Below are 21,714 nucleotides of genomic sequence, written 5' to 3'. Positions count from 1 at the left end.
AGAAAGGAATAAGAAAAATGAGTAATACCTGGGCTGACAAATTTGGGGACTCTAAAGGCTGTACCTGACTTAAAATTGACAACAAAAGTTTCAGTTCTTATCCTGAGTGAACCAAGCCCATCCACGGGAGTCAGTAGTTCTCATGGCCCAGATGAGTGTATTCTCAATGGAGAAACTCAGGGATGTTCTACACTGTTATTAGCCATAGATGAACTAATTGATTACTTTTAACAAGTTCCAGACAGACCTGCACAATCCAGTTTTCCTCTGTCATGTGATCTCCTTCACCACAGGCTGTGTGCTAAGGGAGCGAAGCCAGTGAGGTCTTTATCACACACACCACCATCGCCACTGGAGCTGGAGGATCTGTAGCTCTGCAATCAGACTGCAGATTTCCTGGCTTCAAATTCTGTGTCTTCCATTTGCTCAGTCTGTAACTTGTGTGTATTTCTGAATTTGTCATAGTTTAACATTCTCGTGCTGAACAATATTGGATCATCATTCCTGGGATAATTTGAAAGATCAAATGAGATAAATGATGAAGTATTTAATACTTGCTTCCCAGAAAATATTTGACCAATACTGCTATTAGTTATTGATGGCATTCATGGTAATAATTAAAGGCAGGCAGAATAGAAAGGTATTTAAGAAACTGACAAAATGAAAAAAATTAACATAAGAGAGCCGGGCGGTGGTGGCGCACGCCTTTAATCCCAGCACTTGGGAGGCAGAGGCAGGTGGATCTCTGTGAGTTCGAGACCAGCCTGGTCTACAAGAACTAGTTCCAGGACAGGCTCCAAACCCACAGAGAAACCCTGTCTCGAAAAACCAAAAAAAAAAAAAAAATTAACATAAGATACTGTATCCTAGAAGCTATGACAAATGTTTTGGAAGGAGACCAGCATAATTTGGGCATTATGATGTATTATATCATTATGATGTATTATATAATGTGCATTGGGTAATTCATACAATAATGATTATTATACCCTGTAAATATTTTATGGCCTCGTACCTTGCTGACTAGTGTGAACAACAGTGATACCTCTTTTTTTTTATGTACCATGACTGTCAGGGAAGCTGCTCTGACTGCCTCCTCACTGCCTCTGGCATGACTAAAGGTTCAAGATCCTGGTAGAATGCCCGTGTTATTTCTTTCTTCACCCTCAGCAAGCTATGCTAGGGCCTGGGTAGCCTGGGTAGGAGAGAGACTCCTGCCATTCCTGTACTCTTGGACCTTTGGTAAGTGGGAGAAACATATCCAAATCCCTCCATGAGTGGTGATGCATTGTCCAGTGAAGGCTGACAAAGAATAACCGGGGAGCTAGACATTTAGTACAAGACCTGATGGACCTACTGTGGGCACCCAGAGAGACCTCTCTGAGGAAGTGAGATCTTTCTAGGAGGAGCCAGGGAAAGAGTCTGTAGGACTTCCAGCACATCCAGGATCAGAATCAGGAAGATACGAAGCCCAGAGGTTGATAGACAAAGGGAAATATGGTGGAAAGGGGTCTGGAGAAGTTATTAATTCATAGGACTTGACAAAGGTTTCTTGAAAAATCCTTTTCTCTTTTAATCATCAACTTACATTATTTCTCTCTCTCTCTCTCTCTCTCTCTCTGTCTCTGTGTGTGTGTGTGTGTGTATAGCATCGATTTTAACATATTAGCCATTTCAAGACTACAGTCAAGTGGTATTAAAAGTGGGTTTCAAAGTTGACCTAAGTCATCCTGGCCAATATGAACATCTTAGCAGTCATCTGTGCCCATCTGGAACATAGTTATTCATTCCATGCAGGGATAAATTGCTTGTTACTCATAGAGCCTTGAAATGTCTCGGAGGAGAACAGCATAGCTTGCGTTCCCACCCCATATCTGTCATTTTATCTTTCTGGGGCAATAGAAACCATTTTGCCAGCCCCCTTCCTTCTTTAATTTATCCATCTGACAGCTTCATTCTTACACCATTAGAAAGCAGCTCTCTGACTGTGCCAGCCAGCTATAAATACTGTTCTGTCATATTCAAGGGTCAGTTAATCATTTTGCCAAGTGGGCAGCCATATTTCATGGCAGGAAGTAGGAAGAAGCTGTGTAATCCAGTACTGCTTTTAAACTTTCAGAGAAACATATTCCTCCCCTTTCTTCCTGTACCAGCCCAGCAGTCTATGTCATGGATGAAGGACCAACCTTTATCCTTTCATCGTATCCGGTGTTTCTCTGTGACTCCTGTGTGTGCACTTCTATGGGGTATCTGGGGAAGAAGAATACCTCTTGCCATTGGTTATATGGCAACAACTGAGAGTTATGGCTGAGATGGTAGACTCTGCTGACTCAGTTTCATTCTGACTGTATGAGCACAGGTGGGCTTCTTCACTTCTCAGTGCCTCAGTTTCCCCAGCTGTTTAATAGTGGCAAAGAGAGTGCCTGCCTGCAAGGGTTCTCATGAAGGGTAAGTGAGACTATAAAAAGCACCCTTCAGAAATAATACTCCATTAATTATTCAAAACTGGAAGTCTGGCCATTTGCTAGATAACCATTCGCAGGAATGAATGTGACCTCGGGGACCATACAGAGATGACTATGTGACTCTTTCTTTTTGGAACAGCACAGAAAAGCTGTATTTATGACTCTGGTGGACTTTCTTAGCAGAGTCCCCCAGCACCCTCCATCCTGGTCCCACCTCAGAAAGTCCAAGTGGTATCTAGGCAACCACACACTTAGGGATTGGTGAAAGCAACCAAATTAACAGCCTGGAAACTTAACACTTATCTGGTTAACCACAAAATAACAGCTTCCTTTCTAGTGAATCCTCGGCCCAGCCTTGGGGCTTCCCCAAGAAGGTGTTAGTGACTAAGGTGATGTTTACTGTTGCTTGATCTCCCACCCACTCTCTCACTTTTAGGAGTGTTAGCCATGGGCCCACCTGGTACCTGTCTGTAGCCCTAGAGGAGGCACTTCAAGGTCACCATCCAGCTTTTAGTCTCTTAACACTTGTGAAAAGGGAACAGTTAGTGTAGAGATGCTCCCAAGGGACAAATAGAGACCCGTGGTTTAAAGGAACAGGCTTGCCGTGGCTACAGTAGAGATGTGCTATCCAGAGTTGACATTTCAGGATGATGAGTTTTGGCTGCTTAGGGCAGAGCTTGCTCAGTAGGTTGGGGCATGAAGCTGTTGGTGTCATGAAGCAGAATGAGCTTCCTGGGTTGCATTGGCTGAATCTCTCAGCCTGTGGTGCCAGAGTTGCTGACGAAGAAGTAAAGGAAGACAAGTGTTGGTTTAAGTTAGTTACAGTATTTTTATTTGTTTGTTTTTGTGCTTAACACAGTGTAGGTACTTCTCCTTGCCCCAGACCAAAGCAGCTACTAGGTACTACTGTGGTATGGCTTTAGACCGGTCCCTGCTGCGACCCACTCCTGTGCTGTGGCACTATGACAGTAGTAACTGTCACCGGTGAAGCTGATTTACCATGCCAGGAGACTGACAGTTAATCATGCTTTATCAGTGTTGTAAGGTGGGTGTCTTTGCTCCTGTTTCCTATATGAGGAGGCCACATGACTTGCCTTTCTCCCAGCTGGCTCTTTCTCTGACTCTAACCGCTGGGTGACTGTCTCCCTTAGCCTTATTTCCTGTATGTAGAAATTGGGTCATATTTGCACACAATGTTCCAATGGTGATGTTTTTCAAATTGTAGTTCTTGGTGCAAAAGTGGGTTGCAAAATCTATCTAGTAGATTTAAAAAAAAAATAGAAAATATCAGATGCATCCCATTTCTATTCTAAAGCTTCTGCTTCTGATGTGGGTGTGCTGTCCATCTATGTATATTTTGTATGTGTATATGGACCAGTGAAATATTGCGTAGGAAAATGCAGTTCCTATTTTATTTTATTTCAAACTACTATTCTAGAGTTATTATAAATAAGCCAACATTTACATAAAAGGTTTTAGGACTTTTTGCAAAGTTTCCATCACCCTGTAAGTCTGGGTTATCTATTAGTTGAGACTAGAAACTGGAGCAGGGGAGGCAGAGCAGTGATTGTATGCTATTACTGCAGCCTTCCTACAGCCATGGGATCTGTGTTGACCCCGCTAACCTGACCCCGCACATATCCTATCCAGTAGAACCGGGCTCGACTTTGACTTTCTTTCCCCAATACAGTGCTCCGGCCCTCAACCATGACCAGGTTACAAACCCTGCTATAGGCTTACAGGTACTTGGACACCCTCATGGAAGTCTGTGGTTAGAAAGAGCTCAGCACTTAACAAAGCCCTGGTTTTCATTTCAACTCAAAGAAAACAGATGTGACCCCTATGCAGTATGAGGCCTTTCTTAATAGGCCCTAAAGGGTTTGGTTAGTGTTTAGCCCCTTGTGATGCTCTCCGTATTATAATCACAGTCTTTGTCTGGAAATGATTCTTTCCCTCAAAGGACATCAGATCCAGACGGTCTAGCTACTTTCCCTTGAAATAAAGACGACAAGAGTCCCTCTGCCATGCCCGTTTTTCAGTGAAATATGTTCTTCACTTGCTAATTTTAATCCAGTTGCATAGAACATGGATAGAGATCACCAGCAACTTCCTTGTGGCACGGGCCTTAGGAGGTGCACTGAGTCTAGGTGTCTGCAGCCCAACTGCAGAGTCACAGAAGGAGCAAGGGCTTTCTTCCCAACACAGGCGGGTCTCTTCCTCTGCACCCCGGGTCAAGCCTCCAGAAAGATGTACTTGCCACCACCACAGCAGAGTAGCTCGTGTGGACTCAGGTTCTGAAAGTCATGTGCCCATGCCGAGTTCAACACAGTAGAGGCATGTGTGTGGATTTTAGGACAAGACACAACATGACATTCCGAGCTGTTTGAGGAAGAGCCCAGACAGTACAATTAGCAGAACAGAAGGTAGGCTCAGTGCTTTATGGATCTCACTAATGAATGAGTCCCATGGCTTCTGCCGGACCAGCTTCCCAGCACCCTGCCAGCCTGCTTCCCACACATCTGTAAATCCATCAAGCTATAATTCATGGCTGGTGCCAGCAGAGACTTAGGTCTAGGCCTTTCTCTCTGGAATGCACAGAGATCTCGAGTCATTAATAATTCACTCTGGAGTAATGAACATAGCGGTAACAAGTTATGAGCCAAAATAATCAGGTGACAGATCAATTTGTTTCCACAGTGCCCAGATATAATGCTGGCAATGAGAAGGTACAAGCGTGTCACTGAAAAGTTTCTCAAGACTTGGATCAATGTGTTTTAAGTTTCAGAATAAAATGGATCATTAAATGGGAAATGAATTTGTTGCATAGCCCCAAGCCTATTTATATTCAGAGTTGCCATCCCAGAATTACTGTACTGTTTTTTTTTTTCCGAATGCCTTTGGGCCTCAGGGCCTGCAAATCAGAATAATTATTACTCATTAATTAAATCTAAGAAGTGGAACACAGCTTGAGATTTTGAAAAGGGAGGCTTGGATAGTTCAGGTATAATTACCCACATATTGTTGATAATAATTAGAAAAATTTCAGCTGGGCTGAAAATATGAGTTTTACATGTACTAAGAAGTTCCCATCATGTTTTGGGATTCATTCTACTTGTCACTGGCTTTGTGAAATTTAATACCTTGTCTCTGTGTTCGTTTTAATGGTGGAAACATTAACACTGAGTGAGGACCTGAGAGGCAGGCCAACTTGTCTGCTGGAGTCTGGGATGGAGGACCAGGAGGAAACCAACACAGATGCAGAAAGCAAGGGTACCATGTGAGCTGAGCCTTACAGAGAAAGTTTGTGAAAGACAGAAATAACAGGAACAAGAGGAGAAATCTGGGAACAGAAGAGGAGGAAGAGGAGAAATCTGGGAACAGAAGAGGAGGATGGGGAGTAGGGAGTAAATCATACCCATCACTATACCTCCCATGCATGAGCCATCCAACCCACACTACATACCATGAAGTGGATGTGCTATCCACCACTAATGCTCCTTTTCAGAAAGAGGAGGGACCCATGTTTGTTGAAGTAAGTTGATTGTCAGGTGACCCACAGCAGTGAAGTAGCAGAAACTTATAAATGAGTTGGGAGGAAGGTGTGCTTCTTATGTGAATATCCAACTTCAGGTATCGCCCAAAAGAGCACTTGCCTAGTGCATCCAAAGCCTTGTACTGCATCCTCAGCTCCAGAAAGCCAATAAAAATAAAAGGGACCAACCATCAATTAAACATGAGAAAAATTACTAGCACTTCAGAACTGTGACATTGTGCTCTCTCCAGGACCAGCAGAGAGGTGAGAATGTCCTCTTCAGCAGATGAAGGACATCAGAGTAGGCTCCCACACCTCAACTAATGGTAGCAGTCAGGGAAAGCTGGACACAGGTGGGGGGGGGCTGGCAAGGAGGCTTTTTCTATAGCCAGGGAGAGAGCAGGAAGGTCTGGCAGTAGCGAAAGATGATGATCACAACTTAGGGTTTTATATTGGTTTGCAATTCAAAAGTGTTTTCAGACATAAATAGCTTGTTGATTTCATTTTCCCAAGGAACTTTTATGCAAACAGGAATAAGTCTAGTAACATAACTCATTTGGGAGAAGTGCCATCCCTGAATTCCTCTCTCACTCATGACCTGATGTCCCTGGAAAGTGATGAGGGAGAAGCAGTCTGAGAGTGTGCGAGCTTAGCTGATGGTCCCAGGCCCTGGCCAAAGGCTTTCTTCTCTGCCATGTCCCCATTTGACTGTCCCCATTAACTCTTTCACATGGACAGTGTGATGTAGTTCTGGGCAGAAAGAATAAGACACGCGGAAGCCAAAGGGACTAAGGCAGAGCTAACAGTGTTTATAAAATATCCTTGTATGGGCCAGAAACAGACCAGACTTCTGTAGCAATGCTCTCTGCTGTGAGTCTTGCCTCCAGTCAAGAAGCAAATCCTCTTGCTCATTGCACTTAGCCACAATTAAAGTCCCATAGCCCTAAACACACCTGGCTTCTTTCAGAGAAGGAAGTTAACTTGATGTCTCAGTCTCAAAACCTTGAAGAAAAATGTATATTAGATGATAAAATTGTTTGAAGTAGGATTTCAGTAAATACTCACTTTAAAAACAGACATTTAAGGCAGGTGACTCTCTTCTACATAATGGAAGTCTGCAAGTGGAAGAGCCGCCATCGATGGGATTGTATGAAAGACACCAAGTGTAAATAGCACTAAATGCTGGGGAGGCCAGTCCATGGAAACTCTCTCCCCAGATTTCTCTCTAGGTTCAAGTTAGTAATGGATAGCTTCCTTCTTCTAGCAGGTGGGTGACTAAGGACACTTCTAGTATTTTCTAACAGTGCTGAATGGTGTGTGCTTGTTTATTGTCAATAAGTCACTCCTAAGCCAAGGGACTGGCTATGAACCATTAAGCTTTATAGCTTGGACATGGAGTTCAGATATACATATTTTCAGTAGTTTTTTTTTTAACCTAAAAGTATGCATGTGTATTTAACAGATTGTTCTGACCTAGCCACTGCTGACCTCATGTCTCCTTTAAAATTTGAGTGTTAGTGCGGTATAAACATTTGGATATACAGTAGTGTACTTTTTATTTCTGATGATGCCACGTTTCACTTAGTGTGAGCCACATGTTTAATCAAATGGGCTTTTAATACTTGGTGTTTAGAGAACCGAATTTCCTGACATGGTTCAAATACCAGCTCTTTTTCCTTTCGATAAACTATGTCTATTTTGTGCTCTTGTGTGCAAATGAATTAAAACCAGAAGCTTCTTGACCTGCATTGGAGACAATGCAGAGGGGAAAACCCTCAATAGTTGAAGCAGCAGACAGATGCAGAAGTTGTACCCAAGAGGGCGGGCAGTTACCTGGACTTAGAGAGCAGTGACTCAGGTGAACGAAAGCTCGTCATCTGGCTGGCATTGACTAGGTGGTTGGGTGACTCTCTGTGGCAAAATGGAAATCATATGCTTAAATGAATGCTGAATGCAGATCTGTGAACACTCTAGTTGAAGATACAAGAGAAAAGCTTCTCCTTAACTGACGGTATCCAAGGATGTCCTGGGTCCTGCTTTCTATAGATGCAGATAGGAAGCTGGAAATACCCAAGGAGGTCAGTCATCTCTGCGCATGGCTTCTCTTATTTGTTCTTTCTTCCCGTTTCCAGTGTTGCCAACAACCATAAGCAGAATTTGATGACTGTGGCAAACCTTGGCGTGGTGTTTGGACCCACCTTGCTGCGGCCTCAGGAAGAAACAGTGGCAGCCATCATGGACATCAAGTTTCAGAACATTGTCATTGAGATCTTAATAGAGAATCATGAAAAGGTAACACATAACGGGGCTCTTGCAGTAACGAATTGAGTTGCTTAGCTGTGCAGGTGGGGGTTACAGTAACGAATTGAGTTGTTTAGCTGTGCAGGTGGGGGTGCATTGGAACTGACCTTCAGAACTGATTAGGTTTGAACCACGATGATGATGAGGTTGCTTACTGTCACGGTAGTGATAACTGTGAGAATATTAGCAGAGGGACAGCAGTGACCATCATGGTGGCTATAGAGGTGTGGGGATGGGCAGAAGCTCATTGAGCTCTTATTCTGTAACACTCTGTTGCTGTCTTCTCTTCAACAATTCAGAGAAGGAGTGCTATTATGAGCTGCATTTTAGAAAAACCCTTTTACTTTTTGCTTGGTTATCTTAGAAATTTATGAGTTTGTTGCAATTTGGTATGTTGAACTTTTTCCATTTGTGTGGCAAGTATTTTTCCTGTAGTCTGAATTTTGATTATATAGATAGTACATGTTTTCATACATATCTGCATCCATGTTTCATGCATATGCATTCTTATGTGCTTATATGTCTGTGGTCTTTGCTTTGAATGCACTGGAGTGGTCCATATTTTTTAAACATTTTTTCTTAAAAATTGTATATGGGTATACAATGTTTTTCCTCTCCAACTCTCCTGGACTCCTCATGTTTATCCCCTAATACCTTCATGCCTCCTCCTTTAAATTCCCATTGAATCCAGTCACTCATTGCCTATATTCACATGAGTATGGCACTATTCACTAGCTCATTGGAAGCCTCCAGTGGCCACAACCCTAAGGAAAAGTGTCACTGTTCTGACCTCTTTGATGTTGGCATTCAGACTGAGTCCCATGATTAAATACTGATGGCTTTGTAAGAGAGATCAGAAGACAGAAAGGCAGACTGTCTGTCTGTGTCTCTCTGTCTCTTTCTCTCTCATGCACACCTTTTCCCGTCTCTATCTATTTCACATACCCGTTCCCTCATATCTTACAGTGTCCTGTACCTCAGCTTGCAGTAAAGCTGTAATCAGATGTGATTCCTTGGTTCTAGACCTCCAGAACTGTGAACCAGATGAAGTTTCTTTTCTTCAAAAGTTACCAGTCTTAGATACTTCTCTCTCGTAATGTAAAATGAGCTAATACATTCTATACACATTCCCGATATTTTATTAAACATAGTCCAGGGATATAATTTTGTTAAAAAATAATCTCATTTTCACTTGCAACTTATTCACAAGATAGATATTGCACTAAACAGCTTCATAGCTACCATCACACTTAGATTTCCTAGCAAACCTATGTGGTCAATAAATATTCAAAAGAAAATTTAGCATCCTTATCCATCAGGAGAATTAAGACTAGTTTGAGGGTGTATGTCACCAAGCCAGAATGACTATCATCAAGAAAGAAAGTAACAAGAAATGCTGTCAGGGATGTGGGGGGAAATAACACCCTATACACTACTGCTGGACATGTACACTGCCACAGCCAGTGTAGAAATCAGTAGATGGTTTCCTCAAATGCCTAAAAGTACTGTCATTTCCCCCCAAGGATTATATATCTGGAACTCCACCTGTATTATGTGGTCACTAGAGAAGAGCAGAAATGAAAGTGTTTGAGTTGAAAGCTCACAGAGTAAAGATTTTGGCTCTCCACCATGCTTATTTTAAAGTAATGGTTATTTCTTTAAAATTTCCAATTCTGTATGAGTAGAATTCCACCTCCCCCCAACTCACAGTTTAATCACATTAAGGCTTAAACTATCAAGTAGACAAATACTTAGGATTATAGTGGAAATAAAACTCATTTCTAAGCTGGGCAGTGGTGGCGCACGCCTTTAATCCCAGCACTCGGGAGGCAGAGGCAGGCGGATCGCTGTGAGTTCGAGACCAGCCTGGTCTACAAGAACTAGTTCCAGGACAGGCTCCCAAACCACAGAGAAACCCTGTCTCGAAAAAACAAAAAAAACAAAAAAACAAAAACAACAACAACAACAACAAAAACTCATTTCTATTTAGAAATAAAAATACAAAATATTCTATTATCTAAAATACCCAAGAGTTCGGACAATTTTACCATTTCTTCTAAAGTTTTTCTGCTAATTACTTTGTAAAAGGTTAATTTGTCAGGATTTCGATGTCAAGGATGAACAGCCGTGTCAAGAAAACACACTGCCTTCTTATGCCTTTGGTTAAGCCTGAAGCTTCAGGCTGGTTGTGACTGTTACACTCTAAAGGTCCAGCACATATTGGTAGGGCTGACGCCTTAGGCTCTGTGACAGTGTATGACATTCCTTTAGGCTGCGGCTCTGGAGGAAAGGCAGGACTTCTGTGCACTCACGCCGCGAGTGGCATGCTGTGTCATCCTCACCCTCCGGACCTATTAGTGTCTGTACATTGTGAGAGTTACTTTGCAGTCCATCAGTGGGCTTTCGGGGAGATAAGAGAGGAGATCTTTAAACTGTTAGCTCTCAGAAATGTATCCTTTTCAACAACTGTTAACTCTTAATCTCATGTGCCAAAGAGATAAGCTAGCAACCATCGGTGACCTTACTGAATCCCCAAGCCGAGAACTCTAGCTCTGTGCAGCACGTATTTCCAATGAAATAAGTCACCCTCCATGCGGTTAGTGAGATTCGAGTCCATTTGGAACTCAAATCTTGCTTTAATTTGCCTTTGCAAAAAAATGTTGATGGCACCCCATTAATTGTACTACTGTTTTACTGCACACACAAATTTATATCAATTAATATGCAGTTGATAAATCTGCAACTGGCAGGTTTTTGCCATTTGCTTTTTATTTTCTTAGTATTTCACATTTTTTGATATGCAAAATTGATACTAATAATGATAATGTGTGCCTGGATTCACTGAAGCCATCTTTCTGTTCCTTTGGTCCTGTCTTTGTAACCCTGAGGAAATAAGACAGATGGGCTTGGGCAGTGGGATGCAGCGCTTCTGCTCTCTCTCAGAACATTTCCCTTCTCCCAAGTGCTGTGTAGGATGCTCTTTCTTAATGTAGTAAGTTTATCAATCTGAGCACATAATTACCCTATTTAACTTTAGGTGGGCTAGTAGTCCTTTGTATTGGGAAGCTCCTTTAATACCCTTCCAATGAGACTATAATTTGATGTGGCTTTGTATATAGTTCCTCTCTATCAGCAGAGGCAGCGGGAAATGGGCTCTTTCTGGAGATAGGGTAAATCACAGCACTTCCCCCGCCCCATGTTCCCTTATGTGTGTTTTTAGTTACTAAAGATAATTGGTTCCTTTTGAGAGGTTTTAAGTAAAAGTTCCCAAACTACTTTCCAAACTGTTGATTGCTGCTAAAACTCTGATAGCAACAGAGTCTGGGATTTCCAGCTGTCCTTTAAAACAAACCTCTCTGTAGCTACAGCCTCTGGATTTGGCTTCTTCGCAGTTAAGGACAAGACCTAAGGTGGCTTGCCTGACTCACAAGCTTGCCCTATGCAGGGCGCCTCACAGATGCAGTGAGCAGAGTAGCTGAGGCCTTCCCTCCCTCAGCTAGATCCCTGTGACCTAAGACCCTGAGGGATTTGTGTCTCAGGAACAGTTGTCTGTCTTCAGTCCTTAACTAACCTGCTGTTTGCACTGGGTGTGATTTATTGTCCTCCCAGCTCCTTTGCAGCTGTAGACTCAGAAGCTCTTCCTCATGACCTCATTTTCCTCCTATAAACATCACGGCGCATAATAAAGAGTACAGGGCACACTTTATAGAGAGACTCCTAATCCTTTTAAATTGTGGGGCACGGGACAGCTTGGATTAGAAAAGGTGTAAAGATGTATGTGCAGCACAGTTAAGAACAAATTCCGCAACAAGTGTCGGGCTCCGCAGCATCACGATGGCCGGAAAGGAGCCAGACTCCCTAAACTCCGTAGGTAGCACATGGCAATAAAGAACATCAGATACTAGCATTGCTTCAGATAGCTAATGCTGATATTTTGCAAAGAATGTAATTAAATTTACACTTACAAATTGAATTATTGTGTCTTGACTGCAAATAATTCCTTTTCATTATCGACTTATTTCCTTCTTAAGCTTGATGTGTCTCCTTTTTCTACTGAATACGGCAGTGTCCTTTTCACAGCCAAGGCCAAACCACCAGGTGCCTTAGCCCTCAGCAAGGTCCTGGGCCTTGTTGTGTATGGGATGTTTGGCAATCGGAAGCTTATATAATTTGCTCAAGACCTAACAAACGCCTGAAATCTGATCGGTTAGTCCACAAAACTTGTGATCTTTATGTTTTGACATTTGTTTCTCAGTAACGCACAAGACACAGTTAGCTAAGCCCCCTGAGTCAGGCAGGCTATCTAGGTCCTTGTCTAGCCAGCTGTGTGACCTTGAACAACACATCAGTTAATTTTAGCGATTCTCAATTTCCTCATCTACAAGATGGCAATCACTGCATTTCCCTTATAGAGTTGTTGTGAAGGAAATAATTCATGCCTTTAATTCATATACCTATAACTGCATGATAAGAAATGAATTTTAGTTGTCATTTATACTATCACACTTCCTGCTTGTGCTTTACCAGCGTAATGTTACACATTTTATGTCCTTTATCTGAGGTGTAGTGTGATCACATTTATAAAGGAAACAGGCTCAGAGGAGCTAAAGACCTTCCCGGAGATAATACAGCTAGTAGGTGGAAAAGCCAGGATTTGAACTCAGGGCTGTCTAGCTTCAGGGCTTGTTTGCTTTTCCCCCATCCCAGTCCTCCAAATTACTTTTATATTTGATATGATGATATGGCAGTAGGGTAGCTATCGTGGATGGTAAGGTTTGGCGGTGGTGTATGAGTGTCCGTCAAGACTTAGTGCTTATCCGAGACTAGCCGATCTCAGAGGCCAGCGCTGACCCTCTGCTGCCTGGCTTGAGGAGAAGCAGCCTGGTGTTTATGGCTGTGTTAATGCCACTCACAGGGAACTTGGAATTGGGGATACTTGGAAAGGTTCCCCGCAGTTGTATTTTTTGTTTTACAATCTTATTCTCCACTGACTCCCAGCAGGGTCACAGTCTTCCTGCCTTTTATGTGTAAGGCATTCCTGATTAAGTTGGAATTAGTTCATTAAGTGAGACCGCCTGAACAGGACACTTGGGGCACAAAGGGAGACTCGCCTCTTTGTGTTAATTTGGAAAGTCTCTGTGAAATGAGTACGTTGTTCCCACCGCACGGTAGAGCTTGTAGACTATATGAGTGGACACTTGTAGATTACAGGGTCCTTTGTACGACAGTCTTCACAACCCAAAGAGAACTTCGTTCGTGCAAGAGAACTGGAGTAACCAACAGAGCTGTGTAATTCAGACGCATCAGAATTCCAGCTTAAATTCTGAGCACAGACAAAGCTTGGCACGGTCAGAGGTGGCCGGAAAATCCGCTTGCATGTGTGGGGATTTCCGAGTTACATGAGCAACAGTCATGTGGATAGTAATTCCCACACTCCTGCTATGTGTCCTAGGCCTTGAACTCACCGTGTAGCCCAACCTCGAGTGGAACTTGGAGCCATCCTCCTGCCTGAACCTCCTGAGTATGCAGATTGGTCCTATAACACCATGGCAACCCCGACTTCCTATTGAATGTCCGCATCAAGGTGGCTTCCCTTACAAAGGTGCCCTCACACTTAGGAAAGCCCTTGCAGCCAGGACGTGTTGAGCCTGTATCTGGCACTTTACGTCTTGCAGTGTGCTCTTGTGCACAAAGTATTGCATCTGATCCTAAGATCAGCCTGACAGAGTTCTTCAGAAGCCTGTATCTACCTCCTAATCAGACCCAGAGAACTGGCCTTTGGGGCTGTTGTGTCTACCCTGGTGACAATTCCCTTATAGAACTGTCCCAGTCTGTTCACTTAACTTTTAGAGGAAATAATAGATGCGGAGGGACAGATCCTCCTCCATGTGCCCCCATGTCCCTTCCTGCTGTGTTTGCAGGGCACTTTTTCATACATCTGTCTGTGCCTAACGTGATCTCTACTACAGTTCTAGAAAGAATAGATGTTCTCAGTGCTGTTGTCAGCTGAAGTTCAAATGCACATCTGCTGTCTTTCCCCTTTTACTGTAGTGGACAGTGAATGGATCACTCTTCCTTAGACAGAAAGACAGTATCTGGAGGCCAGAGGCAAAGTCATGGGCAGGTTAAGGACCTGGCCTGTCCTTAACTATGGATTCATGTCTAGATGCTCTCAAGGGATTGCTAAAGGTACTGCATTCTGGGCCAGAGGCAGAAGGGTACTAAGAGACACCAGTACTTGCTAAGGAACTATCTGTTCTCATGGGACTGAGACTGTGGTTTCTAGAAGTTTGGCTGGAGAGGATGGCTGGCTGCTGCAACCCCAGGGCTTCACTTCTGGTCCATGTGGCCTCACGGGAGTCGGGGGCAGGGTAGGAGATACTCTTGTGAAATGGTCATTCTGTGCCCTATGCTGAGTTAACCTGCAGTTTCGGGAGGAGTCATGTGAGATGCCCAGCTCAGAGCTCAGCAGGTATAAGCACACATATCTAGGAGCCATTTTTAAACTGTCAATGATCCTACTCATTGAGATGTCACCTCAGAGTGGCCAAGGCTCGGCATGGTCGGGGGAGCAAAAAGAAAGCGTCTCAGAGGGTGCATACTCGGGCTCAGTGGTAGCTGCAGTCTTTCCATTTTCTTCCACTACAAAGGCTCCAAGAGACAGCAGAAGTGAATAGCATCAGTCAGCCTATTGTCAGAGCTTCTGGCTGCCCTGGAGATGAAGTTTTCTTTTCCTTTAAGTCTCCATCTCCCACCCCCTGTCTCAGTTGATCTCAGCTCTATCCATCCATTCAGTTTATCTTGTTTCAAGTTTGAATCTACTAGGGAACATGGAATAATGCTACCTTCCTCCCGACAGCTGTGTTTGGGAGTGAGACTGGCTTAACCGGCTGGCTGGCATCATCAGGACCACAGGCCTGCCAACCCAAGGAGAGCAGCTGTTCCAGCTGAAGCTCTCATAATTCTTGTGACTTGGCTTTCTGCATATCAACTTTTGGGAGTCGCTTTAAAACACACACACGAAGATGAGAGCCATACGAAGAACAGTTATGGGATACCCTGAGCCATAAGTTAAGGGATGCCGTCCTCTTGTGACTTATGACTGCTGGAAAGAGGGCAGCCAGGAGGCTGATGCTTCTGTGTAAGGGAGGACACCAAAAGAGTCAGTCTCTCTTAGTCTCTCAGGAAAGTTGAGGAGGTTATGAAATCCTTATGAATCATCTTTGAAGATTTTTCTATGGCAGGGAGAATAGCGCCCTATAATATTATGTGAGATAAGCAGGGTGTAAAAGTATGTGAGGAATATACCCTCAGCTGTGGAAAATGTGGTTAGCATTAGATGAGAATCGCACAAAGCTCTCAGCTCCAGGCCTGGGGTAGCAAACACTTAGTAAATCACAGCTACTGGAATGGAAGTCCTCTGCCCAACGGAGACCCATTTGTTTCGTTCACTGTCAACACTCAGGGTGCCGCTGTAAAGTGGGTGTTCAAATAAGCTGCCGATTGTTCAAATGGGTGTTATTATCATACACATTCACAGAGGAGTCTAGCAACAAAGGGCCCTATGTTACCTTGCTATCTTCGATAATTATATCTATCCACGTGACAGCTACATTTCCGTAGGCGTTGGTTTTTTATAAAATGCCAGGACATTAGCAGCTATGCAGAGTGGCTGAGCACTGAGTGAAGTGCTTGTGAAACACCAGGTGCTGCGACCAGCACCCCAGGAGCTGCGGCCAGCACCCCAGGAGCTGCAGTAAGTGGCAGCTCCTTCCATGGCAAGCACCATGTAAGTGCTGGCCGTAGAGATAAGGACATTCTGTAGTAAGGCACGTTAAGAGTTGGGAAGATTTTTGTCTCACTTTTTTACCTTGCTGTGATTTGAGTGTGCAGTGTTCTCTGCGGGTTTGCATTTGAAACTCTTGTTTGAGGAGTCCATGGAACTGTTGGGAGATGGGACATAGCTGGGAGAAGTGGTCCCCGGGGGGGCAGAATTCGGGATTAATAGCCAAGCCCGTTTCCTCCCGTCTCTGTCTCTGTGATTTCTGATCCATTGAGATGGGAGCAAGCTGCCTCCTGCTCCTGCTGCCAGGGCTGTGAGCCACTCCTCTTGTAGGAGGCCGCGCCCAAGTGGGTGGGTAACTTAAAGGCTACTGGCTGAAGGATTTCCTGCAGCACCGCCCCCCTTTTGAGTATAATAAAGTGTTATGTATTTAGGGGTAGATTCACAGATGAGAGCAAGATCCATACCAATGCAAATCTCTAAAGCACACTTCCACCAATATGACTTCCAGACTATAATGGGCTGCATCCTTCCCTCACACCCACACTAGGATAGACTCTCCCCTCACACCCACACTACAGTAGACTCTCCTCACACCCACACTACAGTAGACTCCCCTCACACCCACACTAGGATAGACTCTCCTCACACCCACACTACAGTAGACTCTCCTCACACCCACATACAGTAGACTCTCCCCTCACACCCACACTACAGTAGACTCTCCTCACACCCACACTACAGTAGACTCTCCTCACACCCACACTACAGTAGACTCTCCTCACACCCACACTACAGTAGACTCTCCCCTCACACCCACACTACAGTAGACTCCCCTCACACCCACACTAGGATAGACTCTCCCCTCACACCCACACTAGGATAGACTCTCCTCACACCCACACTACAGTAGACTCCCCTCACACCCACACTAGGATAGACTCTCCCCTCACACCCACACTAGGATAGACTCTCCCCTCACACCCACACTAGGATAGACTCTCCCCTCACACCCACACTAGGATAGACTCTCCCCTCACACCCACACTACAGTAGACTCTCCCCTCACACCCACACTAGGATATACTGCACTTCTATATCTCAAGTCAAACTCCTTTAAGTTGTTTCTTGCCTGGAATTTGTCACAGCAGTTACAAAAGTAACAACTACACACATTCTTAAATAATAACTACATGATTTTTAAAACCTTTTAAAGTTACAAAACCTAACTCCTAAAAGTTATAATCTGTAAATAATAGACTTGTGAGGGTTTTTCTAGACTTTTCTACATTTTCTAAATTCGTATATGCATAGATGCGTGCGTGCGTGTGTTATCAGGGTCAGCCGCCTCTGTTCTTTGAAATAAGGTAAAGCACACCTTCACAGATAACACAGAGCCGCTGAAAGGGGAAGGCGGTTTCCACTGAGGATGGTGGGTGAGGAGGAAACATGTTTCCTGTTCTGTGTCAGTTTGCGCACATTATTTAAATATATTTTTATGGTCTGAGATAAAATAGTGAAGCAGTTGTAAATAACTGGGGAGGAGAGCAAATGAAGGAAGGAAGGGCACTGGATTAATTGGCTCTGGATAAAGGCAGTAAAAACCTTCCCTGTTAGCGGACAGTGGTTTAGATGATCTCTGTTGTTTTCCATTCCCCTTTCTTAGCTCAGAGGAGATCCGTAAAGACTATGGTGGAAGGAACCGAAAGGGGAAGTGAGCTCTGGCATCCGTTCTTGGAGAAAGTACTCCATACCGGTTCCTACAAGTGTCTCAGTGGAGGCCTCCAAATGCTGGGGATCTTTCTCATCCTTTCTTGCTGATTCTAACTCACCACCAAGCTCCTGGTCATGATTCAGGCCTGTGCTTTCTTCCTAGCTCACAGAAATGTATAACCTTTTTGTCACCCGCTATGCAGATATTCAACACCGTGCCTGATGTGCCCCTCACCAACGCCCAGCTACACCTCTCCAGGAAGAAAAGCAGCGACTCCAAGCCCCCATCCTGTAGCGAGAGACCCCTGACGCTCTTCCATGCTGTGCCATCCACAGAAAAACGTGAGTCTCTGCTGCCCAGGGCAGGGTGGTATGTGGAGACATCCCTACTGCCTCCATGGCTTGCTGTGGACATCCTTGTTGTGTGCTTCTGGCCTTTGGTATCCAGAAGACTCTGTGTCTTGTCTGATTCCACTGCTGAGAAAGAAAGGCACAGGTCTCTGGCCAAGAAGCTGAGCCTGCTCTCTCTACTGCACAGCAAGAGCTGGGCTCTGGCATCACCCAAGGTCCCTCCTCTGTTGGCAGGTCTCACAGTTCCTTCCCCTGACTCGGTTTGGAACTATTACTGGAGGGAGTCACATGTTCAAGTAGGCTGTGCCTGTAGGAAACAGAGCTTTCTGCTTACTCTTAAACTCTTTTCTCTGTTGGCACTTTAAAATATGTGGAATTAGTTCCTGAATTAGAGAATAATTCCTCTCTATTCCAAGTAGAAGAGAACTCTCACCATAAATGTCCAGACCTTTTCATCTCAGGACTTCTGAGTTCTTTCAGTGATTAAGGCCCTAAAGTATGCAGTCATATTTCAACTTTTGTGTCCTTAGCAGTCAGGAGGCAGAGGGCAGATGCAACAGGGGGTGGGGGGAATTCCTGCAAGTCTGAGGCTAGCCCAGTCTACATAGCATGTTCCAGGCTAGCCAAAGCTACATAGCACGAGCCTGCCTCAGCACAAAAAATAAACAGTTCATCCGTCAATCTGCTTATATGTTATAGGAATAAAGGCCTCATGACCTACTACTGGAGGTTAGCTAGTATTGGTTCTTATACCAGCTTCACCGCACGACCAAACTTTACCTCTTTTATCCTCAGTTTGCTTATCTGTAGGGAAGACCTCAGGATTAACAAAATTAATGCATTACAGCATCTGGCATAAAGCGGCTACACACAGACACCAAGATTGGTTCCAACATGCATGGTGCCTTCATGGTCTAGGGATATGAAAATGAGACCTTATCTGTAACAAATCAAACTTGGTGAGAAAATCAGTTCAGCGTTTGCAACTAGTTTTATGGAGTGATGTATATAAAGAGAAGTCGAACAGTGTCCTGGCAAAACGCTCTGACTTGACCCAGTGGAAAGACTGTGGGTGACTTTTGATATCTTAACATTTCAGGACCTCCACCTGCTGTTCTTGACATTAGGGACAGTAGTTTTCCAGGATCTTTTTAAGGTCAGGAACTGGCTCTAAAATGTAGAGCTACTCTTGAGTTTCTGTAACAGGAGTCTTGCTGCAGTGTAGGAATCGAGGCCTCAAGCTCTTCTGCACAGCTTAGGGCTGCTGTGAAAATGAAAGTGCGTTCGGTGCTGTAGGCATCTTGGCACTTTCTCAGTATATACTTGGGACGATGATGACGACGACAAAGACAGATCCGCATGAACTCCAGCAAAGGCACAGAAATGGGAGGGACCTACTTTACCTTAGGGAGGAAAGGATTCATATCTGCATTCATATTGTTTTCCTTTTGATGCCCTTTTATATTGCAAAGTAAAGACCTTCTTTACCATAATTCATAAACTCAAACCTTTTCTGCCCTCAAAACCTTGCCGCATTGAAAGACGCTTTGAATTCTCACAGTAAGATCACACCTTGGGAGTTAGCACCATTTGGGTTGCAGCAAACACTTTGCGTTCATACGTAAAACTTTCGTTATATTTACCATCCTTATATTTAAATTGGTTCTTCTCTACTCAGACGTTTCTTCATATTCATTCCTAGAAGAGTTCCTAGGACACAGACATGTTGGACTCTACCCTGGCATTGGCTTCCCTTCTAACAGTAGCCCGTGTTCTTCTTAAACATCTGGTGGGGGTCGTTCTCCCCATAGTCCGCTCAGAACTTGGACTCCTCTGCATGTACCAGGGAACACTTGGAACAGGGCTGACCTCATCCCCATCTGCTGAGGGAATGAGGCATCAGGCTACAGGGTAATGTGCTTCTCAGATTTCCAGGAGCACCCGGTCACCTAAGGTTTCCTGCTAAACAGTGTACAGTGCAGACGGGGACAGGGCAGACTGTTTCTGTCATTTTCCCAGGCTTTGGGTAGTGCTGGGCTTGTGGTCAGCCTAGAGCAGCAGCAGCCTTGGACCTCATCCTGAAGCACACTTTACAGCATTCAGGGACAAGAGGGAGATGAGAAGAAAATCAATTAGATCTTGACTCAAGATTAGCATTTGTCATAGGAGGCAGAGGCCAACAGTTAAGGACCTGTGAAAATAGACCTGTCTAAGCAGCAGAACAAGCTGCCGTGTCCTGGGTGCAGACGATGAAGCAATACAGCTTCCTTCCAGTGATAGGAAACAGGACTGCAGTCTCTACCTGCTTGAATTTTACCAGAGGGTCTAGCTTCTGCAAGAGACATTTCAACAGAAAAATTTGCACGTGTGTGTATATCTCTGTTTTTGTGTGCATTTGTTTGGATGGTGTATGTTAATATAAAACTATGTGCATTTTATAAACAAAGTAAGTGCATTTTGAGCATCTATTTTCTTCTTCAAAATTGGAATAGTGCCCAGGCTGGTGTGGGAAGCACCTAGCAGGGGCTAGGGGCTGGGTGGTGCAAGGGGGATTGGGCCAGGAAATGGGATGTTGCTGTCACCAGTAGGTGACAGTGCACCGTAATCTTTTCACACACTTCAGCCCTCTTCTCGTTCAGTTTATGGACAAATGCAGGAAGCTTTCTCAAGGCACCCTTTGGAGTGAAAATACAGTTATAGGGTAAATGAGCAAGCTGTGGAAGCAAATTGCATACTTCCACAGACTGGCATCCTTCAAATAAAACCTTTTCACATACCCAGCTCGGTGCCTCCCAAATTGTAATCATTTATGCAACCTCCTTTTACTGTTTCAGCCACAACCACATTATTTGTGAGTGTGGCTCATTTAACACATTTTATATTGATCTTCAGGCAACCCACTTCTTTGCATAGTTCTTGCATTTCAAAAGTCTGAAAACACAAATTTGATGTGCTCATTACATTTTTCTGTACTATGTATAAAATAAATTCCTAGCTACTAAGTTAAAGACATTCTTCCACATTCCAACTCAGAGTTGCCTGTGGGCCACCTGTGGAATGTCCACACACCTGGCTTTCTGTTTTGACCAACTCCAACCTTTTAATTTATTCACTTGGCTAGAATTGAGCTGAGCTATTAGCAGTGGACACTCACTGCTTTTCTGACAATAATGGTAATTGTTGTTGACCTTGAACTGTCCCGTCTTCCAGGGAATATATGCTGTTTGAAAGCTTGGTTGTGGTAAACATGGGTGCTCAGGCATGCAACTTCTCCTCTGTCTTCACACCTTCCAAATCCTGCTTTTCGGAGGCTCATTTCCTCTTCTGTCTGTCTGTCTTTCTGATCTCTGTTGAGCCTCGTTTGCTCCTGTTTCTTCTCTGCAGTACCTGCAGTGTGACAGCATTGCATTGGGCGGTCCCTGTGCTGTCTGCCATGAGATTCCTAGCAGGAAAGCTCAGGAAACTCCTTCCGAGGTTCCAGTTATTTTCCGTAAACCACCACTCCTCTTCAAGGGTACTGCTCCACAGAAGTCGAGGCCCATTCCTTTCTCCTAGGGGTAAATCCGTGC

General features: G+C 44.2%; 1 protein-coding gene across 2 annotated transcripts in view; it reads left to right on the top strand.

Annotated features, from left to right (window-relative positions):
* Arhgap26 (Rho GTPase activating protein 26) overlaps positions 1-21,714 on the top strand; it is a 392,964-nt gene that overhangs the window by 283,409 nt on the left and 87,841 nt on the right. For both annotated transcript variants that reach the window (XM_057788492.1, XM_057788491.1), the window contains exons 18-19: positions 8,130-8,289; positions 17,998-18,136. In XM_057788492.1, the coding sequence (XP_057644475.1) occupies positions 8,130-8,289; positions 17,998-18,136 (299 nt within the window). The remainder of the gene's footprint in view (positions 1-8,129; positions 8,290-17,997; positions 18,137-21,714) is intronic.

Source organism: Chionomys nivalis, chromosome 14 (genome assembly GCF_950005125.1).
Source record: "Chionomys nivalis chromosome 14, mChiNiv1.1, whole genome shotgun sequence".
NCBI lineage: Eukaryota > Metazoa > Chordata > Mammalia > Rodentia > Cricetidae > Chionomys > Chionomys nivalis.
Note: the sequence above shows the minus strand (reverse complement) of the source record. Positions and strands in the feature narration are given on the sequence as shown.